Raw genomic sequence first — 26,136 nt, 5'->3', positions numbered from 1 at the left:
CACACCTGGGCAGTTCCAGCAGGGCTCCCTGCACACCTGGGCAGCGCTAGCAGGGTTCCCTGCCCATCTGGGCAGTTCCCAGCAGGGTTCCCTGCACATCTGGGCAGTTCCCAGCACACCTGGGCAGTTCCAGTAGGGCTCCCTGCACACCTGGGCAGTTCTGACAGGGTTCCCAGCACACCTGGGCAGTTCCCAGCACACCTTGGCAGCTCTGACACAGTTCCCAGCACACCTGGGCAGTTCCAGTAGGGCTCCCTGCACACCTGGGCAGCTCTGACACAGATCCCAGCACACCTGGGCAGTTCCCAGCACACCTGGGCAGTTCCCAGCAGGGTTCCCAGCACACCTGGGCAGCTCCCTGCACACCTGGGCAGTTTCCAGCACACCTGGGCAGCTCTGACACAGATCCCTGCACACCTGGGCAGTTCCCAGCACGGTTCCCCTGTCCGAGGAGGCCCCGGCCGGGCGGGGGAGGAGGAGGAGGAGGCGGAGGAGGAGGAGGAGGAGCCGGGGCCGCGGTGATGCAATGGCAGCTCTGCCCTGCCCGGCCCGGCCCGGCCCGGCTCAGAGCGCGGCGGCTGCGGAGGGCAGGGGATGGCACCGGGGGAGAAAGGCAGTGAGTGCGGCTGGGGGGGCTCTGGGGGGCTGGGAGAGAGTGGGGGGCTGTGGGGGGTTTTATAGGATTGGGAGAGAGCGTGGGATTTGGAGAGAGTATAGGATTGAGTATGGGATCGAGTATGGGATTGTGAGGGGCTGGGAGAGAATATGGGATCAAGTGTGGGATTAGGAGACAGTATGGGATTGTGTGGGATTGGGAAAGTGTGGGATTGTGAGGGATTGGAAAAGAGTGTGGGGTTGTTTAGGACTGGGAGAGAGTGTGGGGTTGTGTGGGGTTGTGTGGGATTTGGATCGAGTATGGGATCGAGTATGGGACTGGCATCAAGTATGGGATTGTGAGGGATTGAGAGAGAATGTGGGGTCGAGTATGGGACTGGGAGAGAGTGTGGGGTTGTGTGGGATTGGGAGAGAATATGGGATCAAGTGTGGGATTAGGAGACAGTATGGGATTGTGTGGGATTGGGAAAGTGTGGGATTGTGAGGGATTGGAAAAGAGTGTGGGGTTGTTTAGGACTAAGAGAGAGTGTGGGATTGTGTGGGACCGGGCAAGAGTGTGGAGTTGTGTGGGGTTGTGTGGGACTGGGAGAGAATATGGGATCAAGTGTGGGATTAGGAGGCAGTATGGGATTGTGTGGGATTGTGAGGGATTGGAAAAGAGTGTGGGGTTGTTTAGGACTGGGAGAGAGTGTGGGGTTGTGTGGGGTTGTGTGGGATTTGGATCGAGTATGGGATCGAGTATGGGACTGGCATCAAGTATGGGATTGTGAGGGATTGAGAGAGAATGTGGGGTCGAGTATGGGACTGGGAGAGAGTGTGGGGTTGTGTGGGATTGGGAGAGAATATGGGATCAAGTGTGGGATTAGGAGACAGTATGGGATTGTGTGGGATTGTGAGGGATTGGAAAAGAGTGTGGGGTTGTTTAGGACTGGGAGAGAGTGTGGAGTTGTGTGGGGTTGTGTGGGATTTGGAGAGACTATGGGATCGAGTATGGGACTGGCATCAAGTGTGGGATTGTGAGGGACTGGGAGAGAATGTGGGGTCTAGTATGGGACTGGGAGAGAGTGTGGGGTGATGTGGGATTGTGTGTGGAGAGAGTGTGGGGTTGTGTGGGACTAGGAGAGAGAATGGGATTGAGTATGGAACTAGGAGACAGCATGGGATTGCATGGAGTTGGGAGAGAGTGTGGGGTTGTATGGGATTGTATAGGATTGGGAGAGTGGGGCTGTGTGGGGTTTTACAGGATTGGGAGAGAGTGTGGAGTTGTATGAGAGAATGGGATTGTGTGGGGTTATGTGGGATTAGAAGAGAGCGTGGGGTTGTGTGGGATTGTATAGGATTGGGAGTGAGTGTGGGGTTGTGTGGGACTGGGAGAGAATATGGGATCAAGTGTGGGATTAGGAGACAGTATGGGATTGTGTGGGATTGTGAGGGATTGGAAAAGAGTGTGGGGTTGTTTAGGACTGGGAGAGAGTGTGGGGTTGTGTGGGACTGGGAGAGAGTGTGGAGTTGTGTGGGGTTGTGTGGGACTGGGAGGGTGTGGGATTTGGAGAGACTATGGGATCGAGTATGGGACTGGCATCAAGTGTGGGATTGTGAGGGACTGGGAGAGAATGTGGGGTCGAGTATGGGACTGGGAGAGAGTGTGGGGTTATGTGGGATTTGGGAGACAGTGTGGGATTGTAAAGGATTGGGAGTGAGTGTGGGATAGTGTAGGATTGGAAGAGAGTGTGGGGTTGTTTAGGATTGGAAGAGACTGTGGGATTATGTGGAATTGTGTGAGATTGTATAGGATTGGGAGAGAATGTGGGGTCGAGTATGGACTGGGATCAAGTATGGGATTGTGTGGGATTTGGAGAGAGGATGGGATTGTGTGGGGAGAGAGTGTGGGGTTGTATGGGCTTGGGAGAGAATGTGGGGTAGTGTGGGGTTGGGGGAGTTTTACAGGATTGGGAGAGTGTGGGATTGTATAGGATTTGGAGGGAGTTTAGGATCGAGCATGGGATTGGGAGAGAGTGTGGGATTCTGTGGGGTTCTGTGGGGTTGTGAGGGACTGGGAGAGAGCACAGGATGGAGATTCTGCTGCTGGTGTCGGGGCAGAAGGTGGGGATGTGGAATGTGGGAATTGGGAATATGGGGATGTGGAATGTGGGGATGTGGAATATGGGGCTGTGGGAATTGGGGATGTGGAATGTGGGGATGTGGGAATTGGGGATGTGGAATGTGGGAATTGGGGATGTGGAATATGGGGCTGTGGGAATTGGGGATGTGGAATGTGGGGCTGTGGGAATTGGGGATGTGGGAATTGGGGATGTGGGAATGTGGGGCTGTGGGAATTGGGGATGTGGGAATGTGGGGCTGTGGGAATTGGGGATGTGGGAATGTGGGGCTGTGGGAATGTGGGGCTGTGGGAATTGGGGCTGTGGAATGTGGGAACTGGGGCTGTGGGAACTGGGGATGTGGGAGTTGGGGCTGTGGGATCCTGCAGGCTGGCCCTGCTCCTCTCCTCACCCCTCGCCTCTGGAGCCCCAGGAGCCCCCAGGCTCTCCCAGCTGGGCCATCCCCCCCTGGCCCTTGTTCCCAGTGTTGGATTCCCCGGGATCCAGCGGGACAGGCTGGGATGGAGCTGCAGGAGCAGCCCCAGCCCTCTCTGGGATCTGCCTCATCCAAATTAATCATTAATTAATCATTAATCATTTTGGCTGCTCCTCCACTACTCCTGATCAGCCCCCAGGATGTTTTTGTTTTTTTTTTTTTAATTATCTGAAATAAATAAATCCCAGCCTGGAACCAGGAGGGAGAGGGGATTCTGAGAGGTGCAGGGTGGGGTATTTTAATTCAATTACCCCTTTATCACTTAATTAGTGATCAATTAATCATCAGCTGTGCTGGCTTGTGGGGCTCCTGTCAGATCTCCTGTCCCTGCAGGGCTGCTCAGTGCTCCCGTCCCTCTGTTTATGTTCAGGAACACAAAATCACAGAATGATTATTGGTTGATTGATATTGATTATTAATTATGATTGATTATTATTGATCTTGATTCTTGATTATAATTATATAACACCAGCAGTGCTTTTATTGAGGAGCTCAGGGTGTCAGGGGTACAGACCCAAATGTGACCTGACATTTTGACCTGAACATGTTTTATATTCTATCATTACATAATTTAAATAGTAATTATTAAACTGACATTGTTCTATTGTATACATTGATTTCATCCAAGCAGGGATTTCTCGTGATCCCCCTCAAACCCCTGACATAGTTCCTCATGATTTTTTAAACAATTATATCTAATAATTACATGATTTATCATACACTCATTACACAGGTGCAGTTTTATATTCTATCATTATATAGTTCAAATATTAATTATTAAACTGACATTGTTTTGTAGACATTGATCTCATCCAAGCACAGATTTCTTGTGATCCCCCTCAAACCCCTAACAAAATTTCTCATGATTCTGCTTATAATTAAACAATAATTACATCTAACAATTATATTATTTATCATATACTGATTACACAGGTGCAGATTTATATTCTATTCTATCAATATATCATTTAAATATTAATTATTAAACTGACGTTGTTCTGTTGTATGCAATGATTTCATCCAAACACGGATTTCTTGTGATCCCACTCAAACTCCTAACATAGTTTCTCATGATTCTTCTTACAGTTGAACAATAATTATATCTAACAATTATATTATTTATCATACACTGATTACACAGGTGCAGTTTTATATTCTATCATTATATAATTCAAATATTAATTATTAAACTGACATTGTTTTGTAGACATTGATCTCATCCAAGCACAGATTTCTCATGATCCCCTCAAACCCCTGACATAGTTTCTCATGATTCTTCTTACAGTTGAACAATAATTATATCTAACAATTATATTATTTATCATACACTGATTACACAGGTGTAGTTTTATATTCTGTCATTATATAATTTACATATTAATGATTAAACTGACATTGTTCTGTTGTATACATTGATTTCATCCAAGCATGGATTTCATGTGATCCCCCTCAAATCCCTGACATAGTTTCTCATTATTCTTTAAACAATAATTATATCTAATAATATTATTTATAATATACTGATTACACAGGTGCAGATTTATATTCTATTCTATCAATATATCATTTAAATATTAATTATTAAACTGACATTGTTCTATTGTATACATTGATTCCATCCAAGCATGGATTTCTTGTGATCCCCCTCAAACTCCTAACACAGTTTCTCATGATTCTTCTTACAGTTGAACAATAATTATATCTAACAATTATATTATTTATCATACACTGATTACACAGGTGCAGATTTATATTCTATCATTATATAATTGACATATTAATGATTAAACTGACATTGTTCTGTTGTATACATTGATTCCATCCAAGCACGGATTTCTCGTGATCCCCCTCAAACTCCTAACGTAGTTTCTCATGATTCTTTAAACAATAATTATATCTAATAATTATATTATTTATCATACACTGAATACACAGGTGTAGTTTTATATTCTATCATTATATAATTTACCTATTAATAATTAAACTGACATTGTTCTGTTGTAGACATTGATTCCATCCAAGCAGGGATTTTTCATGATCCCCCTCAAACCCCAACATAGTCTCTCATGATTCTTTAAACAATAATTATATCTAACAATTATATTATTTATCATACACTGATTACACAGGTGTAGTTTTATATTCTATCATTATATAATTGACATAAAAATTATTAAACTGACATTGTTCTGTTGCAGACATTGATTCCATCCAAGCACAGATTTCTTGTGATCCCCTCAAACCCCTGACACGGTTTCTCATGATTCTTTGAACAATAATAATATCTAATAATTATTTATCAATAAATATTTTTCACACATTGATGCAGTTTCACCTGATCCAGCACACACAAGGCCTGACATTCCCAGGGCTGACCTTTACCATTCCCCAGGGTTTACCAAGCCTGAATTCCTTTCTAACTCCCCAAATTTCCATGATTTTGAACCCATTTTCTGTGTCCCTGCAGAGGATGTCTCTGGGGAGCCCGGGGGGGTGCTCAGCACCATCTCCAGCAGCAGGAACCCCCTGCAGCCCCCCGAGGCTGAGGATGAGGAGCCCTTCAGCACCTACTTTGACAGCAAGATCCCCATCCCCGAGGACGAGACGGTGAGTGGGGAAATCCCTGCTGGAAAAATCAGCCCCAGACACCCCCGAGTCACTGCCAGGGCTCCAGTTCCCCTCCAGCCTGGACTGGGAGTGACTGGGAGGGGTCTGCCCTGGTCTGGGGGGCTGTTAGTGGTGGATCCCAGGGATTTGGATCCTGCTTGGAGCAGCCAAAGAGCAGGAAAAGGCCTGGGCAGGGTGGGGGGCTCAGGGCGTGCTCAGCACCATCCCCAGCAGCAGGAACCCCCTGAGGATGAGACAGTGAGTGGGGAAAACTGCTGGAAAAATCAGCCCCAGACAGCCCTGAGTCACTGCCAGGGCTCCAGTTCCCCTCCAGCCTGGACTGGGAGTGACTGGGAGGGGTCTGCCATGGTCTGGGCTGTGAGACCCCTGTTCATGATGGATCCCAGAGATTTGGATCCTGCTTGGAGCAGCCAAAGAGCAGAAAAGGCCTGGGCAGAGTGGGGGCTCATCATGGGATGTCCCATCCCTGTGGGGACATTTGAGATCTCCCAGATCTGCCATGCTTGTGACTTTGGGGACATTGGGGTGTCCCATCCCTGTGGGGACATTGGGATCTCCCATCCCTGTGGGGACATTGGGGGTGTCCCATCCCTATGGGGACATTGGGGTGTCCCATCCCTGTGGGATATTTGAGATCTCCCAGATCTGCCATCCTTGTGACTTTGGGGACATTGGGGTCCCATCCCTGTGGGGACATGGGGGATCTCCCATCCCTGTGGCTGTGGGGACATTTGGGATCTCCCAGATCTCCCATCCTTGGGACATTGGGGTGTCCCATCCCTGTGGGGACATTGGGATGTCCCATCCCTGTGGGGATATTTGAGATCTCCCAGATCTCCAATCCCTGTGACTTTCGGGACATTGGGGATCTCCCATCCCCGTGGCTGTGGGGACATTTGGGATCTCCCAGATCTGCCATCCTTGTGACTTTGGGGACATTGGGGTGTCCCATCCCTGTGGGGACATTGGGGTGTCCCATCCCTGTGGGGACATTGGGGGTGTCCCATCCCTGAGGGGACATTGGGATCTCCCATCCCTGTGGGGACATTGGGGTGTCCCATCCCTGTGGGGACATTGGGGGTGTCCCATCCCTGAGGGGACATTGGGATCTCCCATCCCTGTGCTCCTGGGGGGTTTCGGGCTCTCCTGGTGCCCCCCTGGTTTGGGCAGCACAAGGAGGGAGCAGGGGGTTGTTGGCATTTCCCAATGTTGGAATTTCCCAGTCAGGAATAAAATCTGGGATTTCAGCTCCTGCCAGCTCAGCAATGATGAAAAATCACAAGAAATTATGAGGAAACAGTTTTTGGGTCAAAACCTGGTTTAGGTTGGGTCATTTCCTGCTGGAAAATCACCCTCAGAGCCCCCTGAGTCACTGGCAGGGCCCCGGTTCCCCTTCAGCCTGTACTGGGAATGACTGGGACAGGGGGAGGGGAGGGGGAAGGGCTCTGCCGTGCTCTGGGGGATTTGTGAGGCCCCAGGTGTGTTAATGATTGATGCCGGGGGATTTGGAGCAGCCAGAGGGCAGGGAAGGGCCCTGGCAGGGCTCAGGGAGGGACCCTGAGGGGCCTTTGTGTCCCTTATCAGGGATGGGAGCTGTGGCTGGGCTCGTGACACTGGTCCCCCTGTCCCCTTTGTCCCCATTGTCCCCTCTGTCCCGTGGCCACCAGTGCCCCCTGCCCCTGGGGAGGGTCCTGCTTCCCCCTGGGGTCCCATGGGTGCCACCTTGGCTGTCCCAGAGCCTGGGGACAGCCCAGACTGGGCCCAGCAATCCCAGCTTTGCGCTGGGCTCAGGGTCAGGCTGGGTTTAGGGTCAGGCCGGGTTTAGGGTCAGGCCGGGTTTAGGGTCAGGCTGGGTTTAGGAACAGGCCGGGTTTAGGGTCAGGCTGGGCTCAGGGTCAGGCTGGGTTTAGGAACAGGCCGGGTTTAGGGTCAGGCTGAGTTTCTGAGCAGGCTGGGCTCAGGATCAGGCTGGGTTTAGGATCGGGCTGGGCTCAGGATCAGGCTGGGTTTAGGATCAGGCCGGGTTTAGGGTCAGGCTGGGCTCAGAATCAGGCTGGGTTTAGGATCAGGCTGGGCTCAGAATCAGGCCGGGTTTAGGATCAGGCTGGGCTCAGAATCAGGCTGGGTTTAGGATCAGGCTGGGTTTAGGGTCAGGCTGGGTTTAGGGTCAGGCTGGGTTTAGGATCAGGCTGGGTTTAGGATCAGGCTGGGTTTAGGGTCAGGCTGGGTTTAGGATCAGGCTGGGTTTAGGATCAGGCTGGGTTTAGGATCAGGCTGGGTTTAGGGTCAGGCTGGGTTTAGGGTCAGGCTGGGTTTAGGATCAGGCCGGGTTTAGGATCAGGCTGGGTTTAGGGTCAGGCCGGGTTTAGGATCAGGCCGGGTTTAGGGTCAGGCTGGGCTCAGGGTCAGGCCGGGTTTAGGGTCAGGCCGGGTTTAGGGTGAGATCAGGGCCTGCTTTGGTTTCCCAGCCCTGCAGAGTTTGGGGTGGGTTTAGGATCAGGCTGAGCTGGGGTGACACAGCAATGAGCCTCTTGTTGACAGTGACCAAACTGTCCTTTGTCACTTTACAAAGGAAATAACCCCAGGAGCAAAAACCTCTTGCCCTAACTCAGTTTTTCCTCTATAAGGAGATTTGTTATTTTGCCTTTTATTAAAACTTTTTTATTTCTAACACTGCCACAAAAGCCATTGTGCTGATTTTATGGCTTCAAAGGTAGCTGAGCTGTCTTGGGTGTACAAATCTCCAAGAGCTGATGAGACCTGGCTCGAAGAGACCCTTACAGCAGTGGAGTTTGGTTATTTCCCCTCTTGCTCTAACACAGTTTTTCTGTATAAAGAGTTTTGTTATTTTGTCTTTTATTAAAACCTTTTTGTTTCTAACACCACCGCAGAAGCCACCCAGCTGATTTTATGCCTTCAGAGGTAGTTAAGCTCTCTCAAATGTGATATAAATCTCCAAAACCTTATGAGACCTGGCTCAAAGAGACCCTTATATCAGTGTAGTGGGGTTCTTTTCCCTCTTGCCCTGAGTTTTTCTCTATAAAGAGCTTTGTTATTTTGCTTTTTATTTTAAATTTTTTGTTTCCAGCACCACCACTGCTGATCTTATCCATCTGAAGTAGCTGAGCTGTGTTGGGTGTGAGATAAATCTCCAAGAGCTCATGAGACCTGGCTGGAGGAGACCCTTACATCAGTGGAATTTGGCTTTTTTCCATCTTGCCCTAACTCAGTTTTTCTCTATAAGGAGCTTTGTTATTTTGCCTTTTCTTAAAACTTTTCTGTTTCTAACACCACCACAGAAGCCATCCTGCTGATTTTGTGCCTCCTAAGGTGGCTGAGCTCTCTTGGGTGTGAAATAGATCTCAAAAGCTTATGAGACCAGGCTTGAAGAGCTCCTTACATCAGTGGAGTTCATTTTTTCCCCTCTTGCACCCAGCTCAGGTTTTCTCTATAAGGAGATATGTCATTTTGCCTTTATTTAATTTCTTTTTTTTGTTTCCAGCACCACCACTGCTGATTTTATCCATCTGAAGTAGCTGAGCTGTGTTGGGTGTGAGATAAATCTCCAAGAGCTCATGAGATCTGGCTGGAGGAGACCCTTACATCAGTGGAATTTGGCTTTTTTTCCATCTTGCCCTAACTCAGTTTTTCTCTATAAGGAGCTTTGTTTTGCCTTTTATTAAAACCTTTTTGTTTCCAACACCACCACAGAAGCCATCCTGCTGATTTTGTGCCATCTGAGGTAGCTGAGCTCTCTTGGGTGTGAAATAGATCTCAAAAGCTTATGAGACCAGGCTTGAAGAGCTCCTTACAGCAGTGGAGTTCATTTTTTTCCCCTCTTGTACCTAGCTCAGGTTTTCTCTATAAAGAGCTTTGTTATTTTGCTTTTTATTTAATTTTTTTTTTGTTTCCAACATCACCACTGCTGATTTTATCCATCTGAAGTAGCTGAGCTGTCTTGGGTGTGAGATAAATCTCCAAGAGCTCATGAGACCTGGCTGGAGGAGACCCTTACATCAGTGGAATTTGGCTTTTTTCCATCTTGCCCTAACTCAGTTTTTCTCTATAAGGAGCTTTGTTGTTTTGCCTTTTATTAAAACCTTTTTGTTTCCAACACCACCACAGAAACCATCCTGCTGATTTTGTGCCATCTGAGGTAGCTGCGCTCTCTTGGGCGTGAAATAAATCTCCAAGATCTTAGGACACCTCTTGAAGAGACCCCTGTTGGGTGCCAGTGATGGAATTAATTAATTCATGGGTTAATTTGTGTCCCTCCCGCAGCATTCCTGCTTCAGCTTCCGCAAGCTGTGGGCGTTCACGGGCCCGGGGTTCCTGATGAGCATCGCGTACCTGGACCCCGGCAACATCGAGTCCGACCTGCAGTCAGGGGCTGTGGCCGGCTTCAAGGTGGGCAGGGACCCCAGAATGTCACCAGCAATGTCACACGGGGGGCTGGGGGCACCCAGAGAGTGCGGGGTCATCCCTGGGGCTGGGGGGACGTTGGGGATGTCGCATTTGGGATCTCCATTCCTGTGGCTGTGGGGACATTGGGGATGTCCCATTGGGGATCTCCCATCCTTGTGGGGACATTGGGGATGTGGCTGTGGGGACATTGGGGATGTGGCTGTGGGGACATTGGGGATGTCCCATTGGGGATCTCCCATCCTTGTGGGGACATTGGGGATGTGGCTGTGGGGACATTGGGGATGTCCCATTGGGGATGTCCCTTTTGGGATGTCCCATCCCTGGGGCTGTGGGGACATTGGGGATGTCCCATTGGGGATCTCCCATCCTTGTGGGGACATTGGGGATGTGGCTGTGGGGACATTGGGGATGTCCCATTGGGGATGTCCCTTTTGGGATATCCCATTTGGGATCTCCATTCCTGTGGCTGTGGGGACATTGGGGATGTCGCATTTGGGATCTCCCATCCCTGTGGGGACATTGGGGATGTGGCTGTGGGGACATTGGGGATGTCCCATTTGGGATGTCCCATCCCTGGGGCTGTGGGGACATTGGGGATGTCCCTTTTGGGATGTCCCATTTGGGATGTCCCATCCCTGGGGCTCTGGGGACATTGGGGATGTCCCTTTCGGGATGTCCCTTTTGGGATGTCCCATTTGGGATGTCCCATCCCTGGGGCTGTGGGGACATTGGGGATGTCCCTTTCGGGATGTCCCTTTTGGGATGTCCCATTGGGGATGTCCCATCCCTGTGGGGACATTGGGGATCTCCCATCCCTATGGTTGTGGGGACATTTGGCATGTCCCATGTGCACTGGGAAGGGCTGTGGGGACATTGGGGATGTCCCATTTGGGATGTCACATTCCTATGGTCGTGGGGACATTTGGGATGTCCCATCCCTATGCTCTGGGGAGGGCTGTGGGGAAAATGTCCCATCCCTGGGGTTGTGGGGACATTTGGGATGTCCCATGTGCACTGTGAAAGGGCTGTGGGGACATTGGAGATGTCACATCCCTGTGGGGACATTTGGGACCTCTCATTTGGGATGTCCCATTTGGGATATCCCATCCCTGTGGCTGTGGGGACATTGGAGATGTCACATCCCTGTGGTTGTGGGGACATTTGGGATGTCCCATTTGGGATGTCCCATTTGGGATGTCCCATTTGAGATGTCCCATCGCTGGGGCTGTGGGGACACTGGGGCTGTCCCAGAGAGGGGGATCCTGGCCTGGTGTCCCTTTGGATCCACCCCACTCCAGCTCTGGGGTCAGAACTCCTCAAAATCCTCAACATCGGGGTTTGGAGCAGCCCAGCACGGGGGTGACCGGGGCTGCCGTGTCCCCTGTGTGTCCCCCCACCCACTGGTGTCCCCTGTGTGTCCCTGTGTCCCCTGTGTCCCCCTACCCACTGATGTCCCCTGTGTCCCCTATCTGTGTCCCCTGTACCCCTGTGTCCCCCCACCACTGATGTTCCCCTGTGTCCCCCTGTGTCCCTGTGTCCCGCCACCCACTGGTGTCCCCTGTGTGTCCCTGTGTGTGTCCCGCCACCCACTGATGTCCCCCGTGTCCCTGTGTGTGTCCCCCCACACTGATGTCCCCCCTGTCCCCTGTGTGTGTCCCTGTGTGTCTCCCCACCCACTGATGTCCCCTGTGTGTCCCTGTGTCCCCCCACCCACTGATGTCCCCTGTGTGTCCCCCCACACTAATGTCCCCTGTCCCCTGTGTGTCCCCCATGTCCCCCCACACTGATGGTCCCCGTGTCCCCCCACACTGATGTCCCCTGTGTGTCTCCCCACCCACTGATGTCCCCTGTGTCCCCCCACACTGATGTCCCCCGTGTCCCCCCACACTGATGTCCCCCGTGTCCCCCCACACTGATGTCCCCTGTGTGTCTCCCCACCCACTGATGTCCCCCGTGTCCCCCCACACTGATGTCCCCTGTCCCCTGTGTGTCCCCCCACACTGATGTCCCCCGTGTCCCCCCACACTGATGTCCCCTGTCCCCTGTGTGTCCCCAGCTGCTGTGGGTGCTGCTGCTGGCCACCATCATCGGGCTGCTGCTGCAGCGGCTGGCGGCCAGGCTGGGCGTGGTCACAGGGCTGCACCTGGCCGAGGTGTGCCACCGCCAGTACCACAAGGTGGGTGCCAGGGGCACGGGGAGGGGGCTGGGACACTGCCCTGGCTGCTCAGGGGTGCCACGGGGGGCTGGGGTAGGTGGGTGACACTGCCCAAGGTCCCCAGGGTGGCTGGGTGACACTGCCCTGGGTGCTCAGGGTGGCTGGGTGACACTGCCCTGGGTGCTCAGGGTGGCTGGGTGACACTGCCCAAGGTCCTTAGGGTGGCTGGGTGACACTGCCCAAGGTCCTCAGGGTAGGTGGGTGACACTGCCCAAGGTCCCCAGGGTGGCTGGGTGACACTGCCCAAGGTCCCCAGGGTGGCTGGGTGACACTGCCCAAGGTCCTCAGGGTGGCTGGGTGACACTGCCCAAGGTCCTCAAGGTGGGTGGGTGACACTGCCCAAGGTCCTCAGGGTGGCTGGGTGACACTGCCCAAGGTCCTCAGGGTAGGTGGGTGACACTGCCCAAGGTCCCCAGGGTGGCTGGGTGACACTGCACCAGGTATTTCGGGGTGCCACAGGGGGCTGGGGTCAGTCCTGGGGAATTGGGGAGGATGGGGGGGGGCAGAAGGCAGGGGACCCCCCCCAGTGTCCCTGGTGGTCCCAGGGTGTCCCTGAGGCCCGTGGGATGTCCAGTCCCTGTGCACGGGGAAGGGCTGTGGGGACATTTGGGACATCCCATCCCTCTGACTGTGAGGACATTTGGGATGTCCTATTTGGGATGCCCATCCCTCTGTCTGGGGACATTGTGATGCCATCCCTGTGGCTGTGGGGACATTTGGGGATGTCCCATCCCTGTGGTTGGGGGCACATTTGGGATCTCCCACATCTCCCATTTCTGTGGCTGTGGGGACATTTTGGATGCCATCTCTGTCTCTTTGGGGACATTGGGTGTCCCATCCCTGTGTCTGGGGACATTTTGGATGCCATCCCTGTCTCTGTGGGGACATTTGGGATGCCATCCCTGTGTTTGTGGGGACATTTGGGGGTGTCCCATTTGGGATGTCCCATCCCTACGTCCATGGGGACATTTGGGTGTCCCATCCCTGTGACTGTAGGGACATTTGGGATCTCCCATCTCTGTTTCTGTGAGGACATTTGGGATGTCCCATTTGGAGTGCCATGCCTGTGTCTGGGGACCTTTTGGATGCCATCCCTGTGTCTGGGGACATTGGGTGTCCCATCCCTGTCTCTGTGGGGACATTTTGGATGCCATCCCAGTCTCTGTGGGGACATTTGGGCTGCCATCCCTGTGTCTGGGGACATTTTGGATGCCATCCCTGTCTCTGGGGACATTGGGTGTCCCATCCCTGTGTCTGGGGATATTTTGGATGCCATCCCTGTCTCTGGGGACATTGGGTGTCCCATCCCTGCTCCCTTGGGTGTCCCCACCCTGGCAGTGGCCCTGCCCTGCCCTGGAATGTCTCCCCACGCTCACTCCCGGTTTCCCCACAGCTGCAGCTCCCGCATTTCCCTCTGCCAGCTGGGCAGGGGCTGGGCTGGTCCCGGTGCCCTGGATCCTCCTGGCATTGCCACAGGAGCTGGAATGGCCCTGGATCCTCCTGGCATTGCCACAGGAGCTGGAGTGGCCCTGGATCCTCCTGGCATTGCCACAGGAGCTGGGCTGGCATTGCCTTGGATCCTCCTGGCATTGCCACAGGGGTTGGTCCCAGTGCCCTGGCATTGCCACAGGAGCTGGAATGGCCCTGGATCCTCCTGGCATTGCCACAGGAGGTGGTCTGGGTGCCCTGGGGCTGGGTGCCACCTCCCAGCTGCGGTTTCAGCTCCCCAGCAGCCCTGGGTTCGTGCCAGCCCGGGCAGGGCGGTGACCCCGTTCCTGCCCACGGGGGATGTTTGTCCCTGCTCTTTCCCTGGGTGTTTGCCCTGCTTTTTCCTCTGTTTTTTTCCCTGTTTTTTTTTCTGCTTTTCCCTGGCTTTTAGCCCATTTTCCCCCATTCCTCCCTGGTTTTCCCTGGTTTTTCCCTATTTTTTTCAAATTTTCCCTGTTTTTTTTCCCCCATTTTTCCCCTATTCCCCCCCCCCCCCCCCAATTTCCCCCCTTCCCCCCCCTTTTTTTCCTCCTTTTTTCCCCATTTTTCCTGTATTTTCCCATTTTTTCCCATTTTTTTCCTATTTTTCCCATTTCCATGTCCCTGTTTTTTATCCCCTCAATTCCCTCGGATCATCCTGTGGCTCATGGTGGAGCTGGCCATCACCAGCTTTTCCTGTTATTTCCCATTTTTTCCCATTTTCCCCTGGTTTTCCCCATTTTTCCCCATTTTCCCTATTTCCATGTCCATTTATTCCCCCAGGTGCCCCGGATCATCCTGTGGTTCATGGTGGAGTTGGCCATCATTGGCTTTTTTCCCAAATTTTTCCCATTTTTTCCCATTTTTTCCCCCATTTTTCCCCATTTCTCCCATTTTCCTGTTTTTTTCCCATTTTTCCCCATTTCCATGTCCCTGTTTTTTATCCCCCAGGTGCCCCGGCTCATGCTGCACCTCATGGTGGAGCTGGCCATCATTTGCTTTTTTCCCATTTTTTCCCCTGTTTTTTTCCCATTTTTTCCCCCATTTTTCCCCATTTCTCCCATTTTTCCTGTTTTTTTCCCATTTTTCCCCATTTCCATGTCCCTGTTTTTTATCCCCCAGGTGCCCCGGCTCATGCTGCGCCTCATGGTGGAGCTGGCCATCATTTGCTTTTTTCCCATTTTTTCCCCTGTTTTTTTCCCATTTTTTCCCGGTTTTTTCCCCATTTCCCCCATTTTTCCCATTTTTGCCCATTTTTTGTCTTGTTTTTTCCCTGTTTTTCCCCATTTCCATGTCCCTGTTTTTTACCCCCCAGGTGCCCCGGATCATGCTGTGCCTCATGGTGGAGCTGGCCATCATCGGCTTTTCCCCATTTTCTCCCCGTTTTTTCCCATTTTTTCCCTTTTTTTCCCCGTTTTTTCCTGTATTTTCCCATTTTTCCCATTTTTCCCCTGTTTTTCCCATTTTTCCCCATTTCCCCATTTCCCATCCCTGTTTTTTATCCCCCAGGTGCCCCAGATCATCCAGTGGCTCATGGTGGAGCTGGCCATCATTGGCTTTTTTCCCATTTTTTCCCTTGTTTTTTCCCCATTTTTCCTGTTTTTTGCCCCATTTTTCCCCATTTCTCCCATTTTTCCTGTTTTTACCCATTTTCTCCCATTTCCATGTCCCTGTTTTTTATCCCCCAGGTGCCCCTGATCATCCTGTGCCTCATGGTGGAGCTGGCCATCATTTGCTTTTTTCCCATTTTTTCCCCCTGTTTTTTTCCCCGTTTTCTCCCGTTTTTTTTCCCATTTTTTCCCATTTTTTCCCATTTTTCACCATTTCCCCATTTCCATGTCCCTGGTTTTTCCCCCCAGATGCCCCAGGTCATGCTGTGGCTCATGGTGGAGCTGGCCATCATCGGCTTTTTTCCCAATTTTTTCCCATTTTTTCCCATTTTTTCCCCCATTTTCCGCCGTTTCTCCCATTTTTCCTGTTTTTTTCCCATTTTCCCCCATTTCCATGTCCCTGTTTTTTATCCCCCAGGTGCCCCGGATCATGCTGTGCCTCATGGTGGAGCTGGCCATCATCGGCTTTTCCCCATTTTCTCCCCGTTTTTTCCCATTTTTTCCCTTTTTTTCCATGTTTTTTCCTGTATTTTCCCATTTTTTCCCATTTTTTCCCATTTTTCCCCATTTCCCATCCCTGTTTTTTCTCCCCAGGTGCCCCGGGTGCTGCTGTGGCTCATGGTGGAGCTGGCCATCATCGGCTCGGACATGCAGGAGGTGATCGGCTCTGCCATCGCCATCAACCTGCTCTCGGTGGGCCGGTGAGTGCGGGCAGGGACTCGCGTCTGTTGGGCCTTTTCACCTTGGATTCCGTTTGTTTCACCTTGGATTCCATCTGTTTTACCTTGGATTTCATTTATTTTACCTTGGATTCCATTTGTTTTACCTTGGATTTCATTTATTTTACCTTTGATTTCATTTCTTTTACCTTGGATTCCATTTATTTTACCTTGGATTCCATTTATTTTACCTTGGATTTCTTTTATTTTACCTTGGATTCCATTTCTTTTACCTTGGATTTCATCTGTTTTACCTTTGATTTAATTTATTTTACCTTGGATTCCATTTGTTTTACCTTGGATTTCATTTTTTACCTTTGATTTAATTTATTTTATCTTGGATTCCATTTGTTTTACCTTGGATTTCATCTGTTTTACCTTTGATTTAATTTATTTTATCTTGGATTCCATTTGTTTTACCTTTGATTTAATTTATTTTATCTTGGATTCCATTTGTTTTACCTTGGATTTCATCTTTTTTACCTTTGATTTAATTTATTTTACCTTGGATTCCATTTGTTTTACCTTGGATTCCATTTATTTTACCTTGGATTCCATTTATTTTACCTTGGATTTCTTTTATTTTACCTTGGATTCCATTTCTTTTACCTTGGATTTCATCTGTTTTACCTTTGATTTCATTTATTTTACCTTGGATTCCATTTGTTTTACCTTTGATTCCATTTATTTTACCTTGGATTCCATTTCTTTTACCTTGGATTCCATTTATTTTACCTTGGATTCCATTTATTTTACCTTGGATTTCATTTGTTTTACCTTGGATTCCATTTATTTTACCTTGGATTCCATTTATTTTACCTTGGATTTCATTTGTTTTACCTTTGATTTAATTTATTTTATCTTGGATTCCATTTGTTTTACCTTGGATTTCATCTGTTTTACCTTTGATTTAATTTATTTTACCTTGGATTTCATTTCTTTTACCTTGGATTCCATTTCTTTTACCTTGGATTTCATTTATTTTACCTTGGATTTAATTTATTTTACCTTGGATTTAATTTATTTTACCTTGGATTCCATTTGTTTTACCTTGGATTCCATTTGTTTTACCTTGGATTCCATTTATTTTACCTTTGATTTCATTTGTTCTACCTTGGATTCCATTTATTTTACCTTGGATTTCATTTATTTTACCTTGGATTTCATTTCTTTTACCTTTGATTCGGTTTCTTTTACCTTTAATTGTACCTTTGATTTAATTTTTTTGTACCTTTGATTTAATTTCTTTTACCATTGAACCTCTGATTTGATTTCTTTTACCTTTGTATCTTTGATTTCATTTGTTTTATCTTTTATTGTATCTTTGATTTGATTTCTTTTAATTTTTTATATTTGATTCCATTTATTTTACCTTTGATTTCATTTGATTTCTCTTTGTGTCTTTGATTTGATGTGATTTCTTTGACGTTTGTTTGTACCTTTGATTTGATTTATTTACCTTTGATTTCATTTGTTTTACCTTTGATTGTGTCTTTGATTTTATTTTTTTTACCTTTGTTTGTACCTTTGATTTGATTTCTTTACTTTGGTTTGTACCTTTGATTTCATTTGTTTTATCTTTTTTCCTACCTTTTTTTACCTTTGATTGTGTCTTTGATTTGATTTCTTCTACCTTTGACTTGATTTCTTTTACCTTGATAGTACCTTTGATTTTATTTCTTTTACCTTTTTATCTTTGATTTCCTTTTTTTCTACCATTGATTTCATTTCTTTTACCTTTTTTTGTACCTTTTTGTCACAAAATGTGGGTGCAGCTCCCTGCCAAACCCCACACCCCATTCAGGACTCCAGGGAGGGCAGGAATATTAAATTTGCTTCAATATTTTAAATTTGGTGCAATGTTTCAAATTTGCTGTAATGTCTTGTCTTAAATTTGGTGCAATATTTTAAATTTGGTGCAATATTTTAAATTTGGTGTAATATTTTAAATTTGGTGTAATGTTTTAAATCTGATGCAACGTCTTAAATCTGGTACAATATTTTAAATTTTCTGCAGTGTTTTAAATCTGGTGCAATATTTTAAATGTGCTGCAATGTTTCAAATTATTGCAATGCCTTAAATTTGCTGCAATGTCTTAAATTTCCTGCAATATTTTAAATTTGCTGTAATATTTTAAATTTGCTACAATGTTTCAATTTTGGTGCAATGCCTTAAATTTGCTGCAATATTTTAAATTTGCTGCAATATTTTAAATTTGCTGCAATGTTTTACATTTGCTGCAATATTTTAAATTTGCTGCAATGTTTCAATTTTGGTGCAATGCCTTAAATTTGCTGCAGTGTTTCAAATTTGCTGCAATGCTTAAATTTGAGGCAATATTTTACTTTTGATGCAATGTTTTAAATTTGCTGCAATATTTTAAAATTTGCTGCAATGTCTTGAATTTGGAGCAATATTTTAAATTTGCTGCAATGCCCTAAATTTGGTGCAATATTTTAAATTTGTTGCAATGTTTCAAATTTCCTGCAATATTTTAAATTTGCTGTAATATTTTAAATTTGGTGAACATTTCAAATTTGGTGCAACGTTTTAAATGTGGTGCAATGTTTCAAATTTGCTGCAATATTTCAAATTGGGTGAAACGCTTTAAATTTGCTGCAATGTTTTGCATTTGGTACCACGCCTTAAATTTGCTGCAATATTTTAAATTTGCTGCAATGTTTTACATTTGCAGCAATCTTTTAAATCTGGTGCAATATTTTAAATGTGCTGCAATGTTTTAAATTTGCTGCAGTGTTTTAAATCTGCAGCAACATTTAAAATCTGGTGCAATATTTTAAATTTGCTGCAAGGTCTTAAATTTTCCGCAACGTCTTCGATTTTCTGCGATGTTTTACATTTGCTGCAGTGTTTTAAATCTGCAGCAACATTTTAAATCTGGTGCAATATTTTAAATTAGGTGCAATGTCTTATATCTGGTGCACTGTTTAAAATCTGGTGCAATATTTTAAATTTGCTGCGATGTCTTATATCTTGTGCACTGTTTAAAATCTGGTGCAATATTTTAAATTTGCTGCAATTTCTTATATCTTGTGCACTGTTTAAAATCTGGTGCAATATTTTAAATTTTCCGCAACGTCTTCGATTTTCTGCGGTGTTTTACATTTGCTGCAGTGTTTTAAATTTCTTGCTGTATTTTAAATCTGTTGCAATATTTTAAATTTGCTGCACTATTTTAACCCCTGATGAACAAGTAGCTCAGTAGTTTGGCCAGCACGTGTCCAGTCTCATTCTGAATATTTTCTTTTCCTGGAGCAGAGTGTCGCTCCGTCTCTTCATCACTCGCCTCCATTCTCACTCTTTTTCTTTTTCTTCTTTGGGCAAAACATTTTTGGGCCAAAAATACGAATCCCACGAACCTCATTAGTGCCGGGATCGTTTTGTGTGGAAATTAAGCACAAATTCGGTGTTTTAGTGGGACACCCAGGGACAGATCCCACAGGGATCCACCTGGGAAGGGCTGGGGGTGACACCAGGCCATGAGGAAGCCCCAAAAAGGGCTGGGGGTGACACCAGGCCATGAGGAGCACCCCAAAAAGGGCTGGGGGTGACACCAGGCCATGAGGAGCACCCCAAAAAGGGCTGGGGGTGACACCAGGCCATGAGGAGCACCCCAAAAAGGGCTGGGGGTGACACCAGGCCATGAGGAGCACCCCAAAAAGGGCTGGGGGTGACACCAGGCCATGAGGAAGCCCCAAAAAGGGCTGGGGGTGACACCAGGCCATGAGGAGCACCCCAAAAAGGGCTGGGGGTGACACCAGGCCATGAGGAGCACCCCAAAAAGGGCTGGGGGTGACACCAGGCCATGAGGAGCACCCCAAAAAGGGCTGGGGGTGACACCAGGCCATGAGGAAGCCCCAAAAAGGGCTGGGGGTGACACCAGGCCATGAGGAGCACCCCAAAAAGGGCTGGGGGTGACACCAGGCCATGAGGAGCACCCCAAAAAGGGCTGGGGATGACACCAGGCCATGAGGAAGCCCCAGGCCGGCAGCTGCACCCCAAAAAGGCCCCAAAGAGAAGGGAATTGGGGTTTTGGGGGTTTGGGGATTTGGGGTTTTGGGGATTTGGGGTTTTGGGGATTTGGGGAATTGGGGCTCTGGGGGGGCTCTGACCCTGCTCTCACCCCACAGGATCCCTCTCTGGGGGGGGGTGCTCATCACCATCGCCGACACCTTCGTCTTCCTCTTCCTCGACAAATACGGTGAGCGCTGCTGGGGGTGGGGGTGGGGTGGCATGGGATTGGGATGGGATTGGGATGGGTTTGGGATTGGGATTGGGATTGGTTTGGGATTGGGATGGGTTTAGGTTTGGGATGGGTTTGGGATTGGGATGGGATTGGGATGGGTTTGGGATTGGGATGGGATTGGGATGGGATTTGGATTGGGATGGGTTTAGGATTGGGATGGGTTTGGGATTGGGATGGGGTTGGGGTTGGGATTGGGATGGGTTTGGGATTGGAATGGGTTTAGGATTGGGATGGGTTTGGGATTGGGATGGGGTGAGTTTGGGATTTGGATTGGGGTTGGGTTTGGGGTTGGGATTGGTTTGGAATTGGGGATTGGGAATGGGATGGGATTGGGGTGGGATTGGGATTGGTATCGAGGGAGATTGGGATTGGGGTGGGTTTGGGATTGGGATTTGGATTGGGATTGGGATTGGGATGGGTTTGGAATTGGGATTGGTTTGGGGTTTGGGATGGGGATTGGGGTTGGGATTGGGTTTGGGATTAGGATTCGATTTGGGATTGGGTTTGGAATGGGGTGGGTTTAGGATTGAGTTTGGGATTTGAATTGGGATTGGGGTTGGGGTTGGGTCTGGGATTGGGATGGGATTGAGGTTGAGATTGGGGTTGGGATTGGGGTGGGTTTGGGATGGGATTAGGATGGGTTTGAGATTAGGATTTGGATTGCTATTGGAATTGGGATGGGTTTGGGATTGGGATGGGATTGGTGTTGGGATTGAGATTGGGATGGGGTTGGGTTTCAGATTGAGATGGAATGGGATTGGGATTGGGATGAGATTGGGTTTGGGGTGGGATTGGGATTGGAGTGGGTTTGAGATTAGGATTTTGATTGGGATTGGAAATGGAATTGGGATGGGTTTGGGATTGAGATTGGGATGGGTTTGGATTTAGGTTTGAGATTGAGATGGGGTTGGGATTGGGATGGGATTGGGGTGGGATTGGGATTGGAATTAGGATGGGTTTGGGTTTGGGATTGAGGTTGGGATGGGATTGGGATTGGATGGGTTTGGGTTTGGGCTCTTCTCTCCTTGGTGACAATGGGACTTCTCCTCCTTACAGGCCTGAGGAAGCTCGAGGCGTTTTTTGGGCTCCTCATCACCATCATGGCCCTGACCTTTGGATATGAGGTACCCCCTCTCTGGAGCACCCCAAAACTCCCTGTTTCCCTGTCCCTGACCACAAAACTCCCCATTTCCCTGACCCCAAAACTCCCTGTTTTCCTGACCTCATAACTGCCTGACCCCAAAACTCCCCATTTCCCTGTCCCTAACCCCAAAACTGCCTGTTTCTCTGACCCCAAAACTCCCCATTTCCCCATCCCTAACCCCAAAACTCCCTGTTTCTGTTTCCCTGACCCCAAAACTGCCTGTTCCCCTGACCCCAAAATTCCCTGTTTTCCTGACCTCATAACTGCCTGTCCCTGACCCCAAAACTCTGTTTCCCTGTCCCTGTGCCTAAAACTCCCTATTTCCCTATCCCTGACCCCAAAACTCCCTGTTTCTGTTTCCGTGACCCCAAAACTCCGTTTTTGTTTCCCCAACCCCAAAACTCCCTGTTTCTCTGTCCCTGACCCCAAAACTCTCCGTTTCCCTGTGTCTGACCCCAAAACTGCCTGTTTCCCTATCCCTGACCCCAAAACTCTGTTTCCCTGTTTCCCTGTCCCCAAAACTCCCCATTTCCCTGATCCCTAAATTCCCTGTTTCTCCGACCCCAAAACTCCCCATTTCCCTATCCCTGACCCCAAAACTTCCTGTTTCTGTTTCCCTGACCCCAAAAGTGCCTGTTTCCCTGTATCTGACCCCAAAACTCCATTTCTGTTTCCCTGATCCCAAGCTCCCTGCTTCTGTTTTCCTAACCCCAAAACTCCCCGTTTCCCTGTCCCTGACCCCAAAACTGCCTGTTTCTGTTTCCCTGACCCCAAAACTGCCTGTTTCTGTTTCCCTGACCCCAAAACTCCCCATTTCCCTATCCCTGACCCCATAACTTCCTGTTTCTGTTTCCCTGACCCCAAAACTCTGTTTCCCTGTCCCTGACCCCAAAACTCCATTTCTGTTTCCCTGATCCCAAGCTCCCTGCTTCTGTTTTGCTAACCCCAAAACTCCCCGTTTCCCAATCCCTGACCCCAAAACTCCCTGTTACCCTGTGTCTGACCCCAAAACTGCCTGTTTCTGTTTCCCTGACCCCAGAACTGCCTGTTTCCCTCTCCCTGACCCCAGAACTCTGTTTCCCTGTTTCCCTGTCCCCAAAACTCCCCGTTTCCCTGATCCCTAAATTCCCTGTTTCTCCGACCCCAAAACTCCCTGTTACCCTGTGTCTGACCCCAAAACTGCCTGTTTCTGTTTCCCTGACCCCAAAACTGCCTGTTTCTGTTTCCCTGACCCCAAAACTCCCCATTTCCCTATCCCCCCTGTTTCTGTTTCCCTGACCCCAAAACTGCCTGTTTCCCTGCATCTGACCCCAAAACTCCCCATTTCCCAATCCCTGACCCCAAAACTCCCTGTTTCCCTGTGTCTGACCCCAAAACTGCCTGTTTCTGTTTCCCTGACCCCAAAACTGCCTGTTTCCCTGATCCCTGACCCCAGAACTCTGTTTCCCTGTTTCCCTGTCCCCAAAACTCCTCGTTTCCCTGATCCCTAAATTCCCTGTCCCTGACCCCAAAACTCCCTGTTACCCTGTGTCTGACCCCAAAACTCCCCGTTTCCCTGTCTCTGACCCTAAAACTCTGTTTCTGTTTCCCTGTCCCCAAAACTCCATTTCTGTTTCCCTGATCCCAAGATCCCTGCTTCTGTTTTCCTAACCCCAAAACTCTCCGTTTCCCTGTGTCTGACCCCAAAACTGCCTGTTTCTGTTTCCCTGACCCCAAAACTGCCTGTTTCCCTCTCCCTGACCCCAGAACTCTGTTTCCCTGTTTCCCTGTCCCCAAAACTCCCCGTTTCCCTGATCCCTAAATTCCCTGTTTCTCCAACCCCAAAACTCCGTTTCCCTATCCCGGACCCCAAAACTGCCTGTTTCTGTTTCCCTGACCCCAAAAGTGCCTGTTTCCCTGTATCTGACCCCAAAACTTCCCGTTTCCCTGTCTCTGACCCTAAAACCCCGTTTCTGTTTCCCTGACCCCAAAACTCCCCGTTTCCCTGATCCCTAAATTCCCTGTTTCTCCGACCCCAAAACTCCCTGTTTCCCTGTCCTTGACCCCAAAACTGCCTGTTTCTGTTTCCCTGATCCCAAAACTCTGTGTTTCCCCACCCCTAACCCCAAAATCCTGTCTCCCCGTGCCCAGTACATCACGGTGAAGCCCAACCAGCAGAAGCTGCTGCAGGGTTTGTTCATCCCCTACTGCCAGGACTGTGGCACCCCCCAGCTGGAGCAGGCCGTGGGCATCGTGGGCGCCGTCATCATGCCCCACAACATGTACCTGCACTCTGCCCTGGTCAAGGTGAGCGTGCCAGGGCCACCTGCGGGCACCTGGGCCTTGTGGGGCGATGGCTGGGTGTGAAAAGCCAGGTGTGTGCTGAGGGAGCCTGCGCTGAAATGGAGAATGGAAATCCCTTCCCTCTGAATTGTTGTAAATTTGAAATTAAGGAGGTCTCAGGTAAAGATATGGGAGCAGGAATAACAGTTGGTCTTGGTTTGGAAAGACAGGTGTGTGCTGAGGAAGGCAGGATCCTGCCCTGAAATGGAAAATGTAAACCTTCCCTCTGAATTGTTGTAAATTTGAAATTCAGGGACTCTCAGGCAAAAATATGGGAGCAGGAATAAGAGTGTGTCTTGGTTTGGAAAGAGGTGTGTGCTAAAGAAGGCAGGACCCACCCCTGAAATGGAAAATAAAAACCCCTTCCCTCTGAATTACTATAAATTTTAAATTAAGGAGGTCTCAGGCAAAAATGTGGGAGCAGGAAATAACAGTTTGTCTTGGTTTGGAAAGAGGTGTGTGCTAAGAAAGGCAGGAGCCTCCCCTGAAATGGAAAATGGAAACCCTCCCTCTGAATTATTATAAATCTGAAATTCAGGAGGTCTCAGGCAAAAACATGAGAGCAGGAATAAGAGTTTGTCTGGGTTTGGATATGAGGTACCTCCTCTCAGGTGTAAACCCCCTCCCTCTGAATTGTTGTAAATTTTAAATTAAGGGGGTCTCAGGCAAAAATATGGGAGCAGGAATAAGAGTTTGTCTTGGTTTGGAAAGTCAGGTGTGTGCTAAAGAAGGCAGGAGCCTGCCCTGAAATGGAGAATGGAAACCCTCCCCTCATTGGAATTGCTATAAATTTATATTAAAAATATGGGAGCAGGAATAAGAGTTTGTCTTGGTTTGGAAAGCCAGGTGTGTGCTAAAGAAGGCAGGAGCCTCCCCTGAAATGGAAAATGGAAACCCTCTCCCTCTGAATTGTTGTAAATTTGAAATTCAGGGGCTCTCAGGCAAAAATATGGGAGCAGGAATAAGAGTGTGTCTTGGTTTGGAAAGAGGTGTGTGCTGAGGAAGGGCAGGAGCCTCCCCTGAAATGGAGAATGTAAACCCTCCCCTCATCGGAATTGCTATAAATTTTATATTAAAAATATGAGAGCAGGAATAACAGTTGGTCTTGGTTTGGGAAGAGGTGTGTGCTAAAGAAGGCAGGAGCCTCCCCTGAAATGGAAAATGGAAACCCTCCCTCTGAATTGTTATAATTTGAAATTAAGGAGGTCTCAGGTAAAGATATGGGAGCAGGAATAACAGTTGGTCTTGGTTTGGAAAGAGAGGTGTGTGCTGAGGAAGGCAGGATCCTGCCCTGAAATGGAAAATGGAAATCCCTTCCCTCTGAATTATTATAAATCTGAAATTCAGGAGGTCTCAGGCAAAAACATGAGAGCAGGAAAAAGAGTTTGTCTGGGTTTGGATATGAGGTACCTCCTCTCAGGTGTGTGCTGAGGAAGGCAGGAGCCATCCCTGAAATGGAGAATGTAAACCCCCTCCCTCTGAATTGTTATAATTTGAAATTAAGAGGGTCTCAGGCAAAAATGTGGGAGCAGGAAATAACAGTTTGTCTTGGTTTGGAAAGAGGTGTGTGCTAAGAAAGGCAGGAGCCTCCCCTGAAATGGAGAATGTAAACCCTCCCCTCATCGGAATTGCTATAAATTTTATATTAAAAATATGGGAGCAGGAATAACAGTTGGTCTTGATTTGGGAAGAGGTGTGTGCTAAAGAAGGCAGGAGCCTCCCCTGAAATGGAAAATGGAAACCCTCCCTCTGAATTATTATAAATCTGAAATTCAGGAGGTCTCAGGCAAAAACATGAGAGTAGGAATAAGAGTTTGTCTTGGTTTGGAAAGAGGTGTGTGCTAAAGAAGGCAGGACCCACCCCTGAAATGGAAAATAAAAACCCCTTCCCTCTGAATTACTATAAATTTTAAATTAAGGGGGTCTCAGGCAAAAATGTGGGAGCAGGAATAAGAGTTTGTCTTGGTTTGCAAAGTCAGGTGTGTGCTAAGGATGGCAGGAACCTCCCCTGAAATGGAAAATGGAAACCCTCTCCCTCCAAATTATTATAAATTTGAAATTCAGGGGCTCTCAGGTGTGCTGGTGTTCACAGGGGTCCCAGGAGGAGGGAAGAGATGAGAATCTTGAC

General features: G+C 48.5%; 1 protein-coding gene across 3 annotated transcripts in view; it reads left to right on the top strand.

Annotated features, from left to right (window-relative positions):
• Positions 1 to 26,136, top strand: part of SLC11A2 (solute carrier family 11 member 2) — a 67,855-nt gene that overhangs the window by 21,467 nt on the left and 20,252 nt on the right. For all 3 annotated transcript variants that reach the window (XM_058822259.1, XM_058822260.1, XM_058822257.1), the window contains exons 3-9: positions 5,678 to 5,817; positions 10,120 to 10,245; positions 12,320 to 12,439; positions 16,150 to 16,256; positions 20,427 to 20,497; positions 21,599 to 21,666; positions 23,817 to 23,972. In XM_058822259.1, the coding sequence (XP_058678242.1) occupies positions 5,678 to 5,817; positions 10,120 to 10,245; positions 12,320 to 12,439; positions 16,150 to 16,256; positions 20,427 to 20,497; positions 21,599 to 21,666; positions 23,817 to 23,972 (788 nt within the window). The remainder of the gene's footprint in view (positions 1 to 5,677; positions 5,818 to 10,119; positions 10,246 to 12,319; positions 12,440 to 16,149; positions 16,257 to 20,426; positions 20,498 to 21,598; positions 21,667 to 23,816; positions 23,973 to 26,136) is intronic.

This window comes from Ammospiza caudacuta, chromosome 31 (genome assembly GCF_027887145.1).
Source record: "Ammospiza caudacuta isolate bAmmCau1 chromosome 31, bAmmCau1.pri, whole genome shotgun sequence".
NCBI lineage: Eukaryota > Metazoa > Chordata > Aves > Passeriformes > Passerellidae > Ammospiza > Ammospiza caudacuta.
The sequence above is the reverse complement of the archived record's forward strand: the minus strand, read 5'-3'. Positions and strand labels throughout refer to the sequence as shown.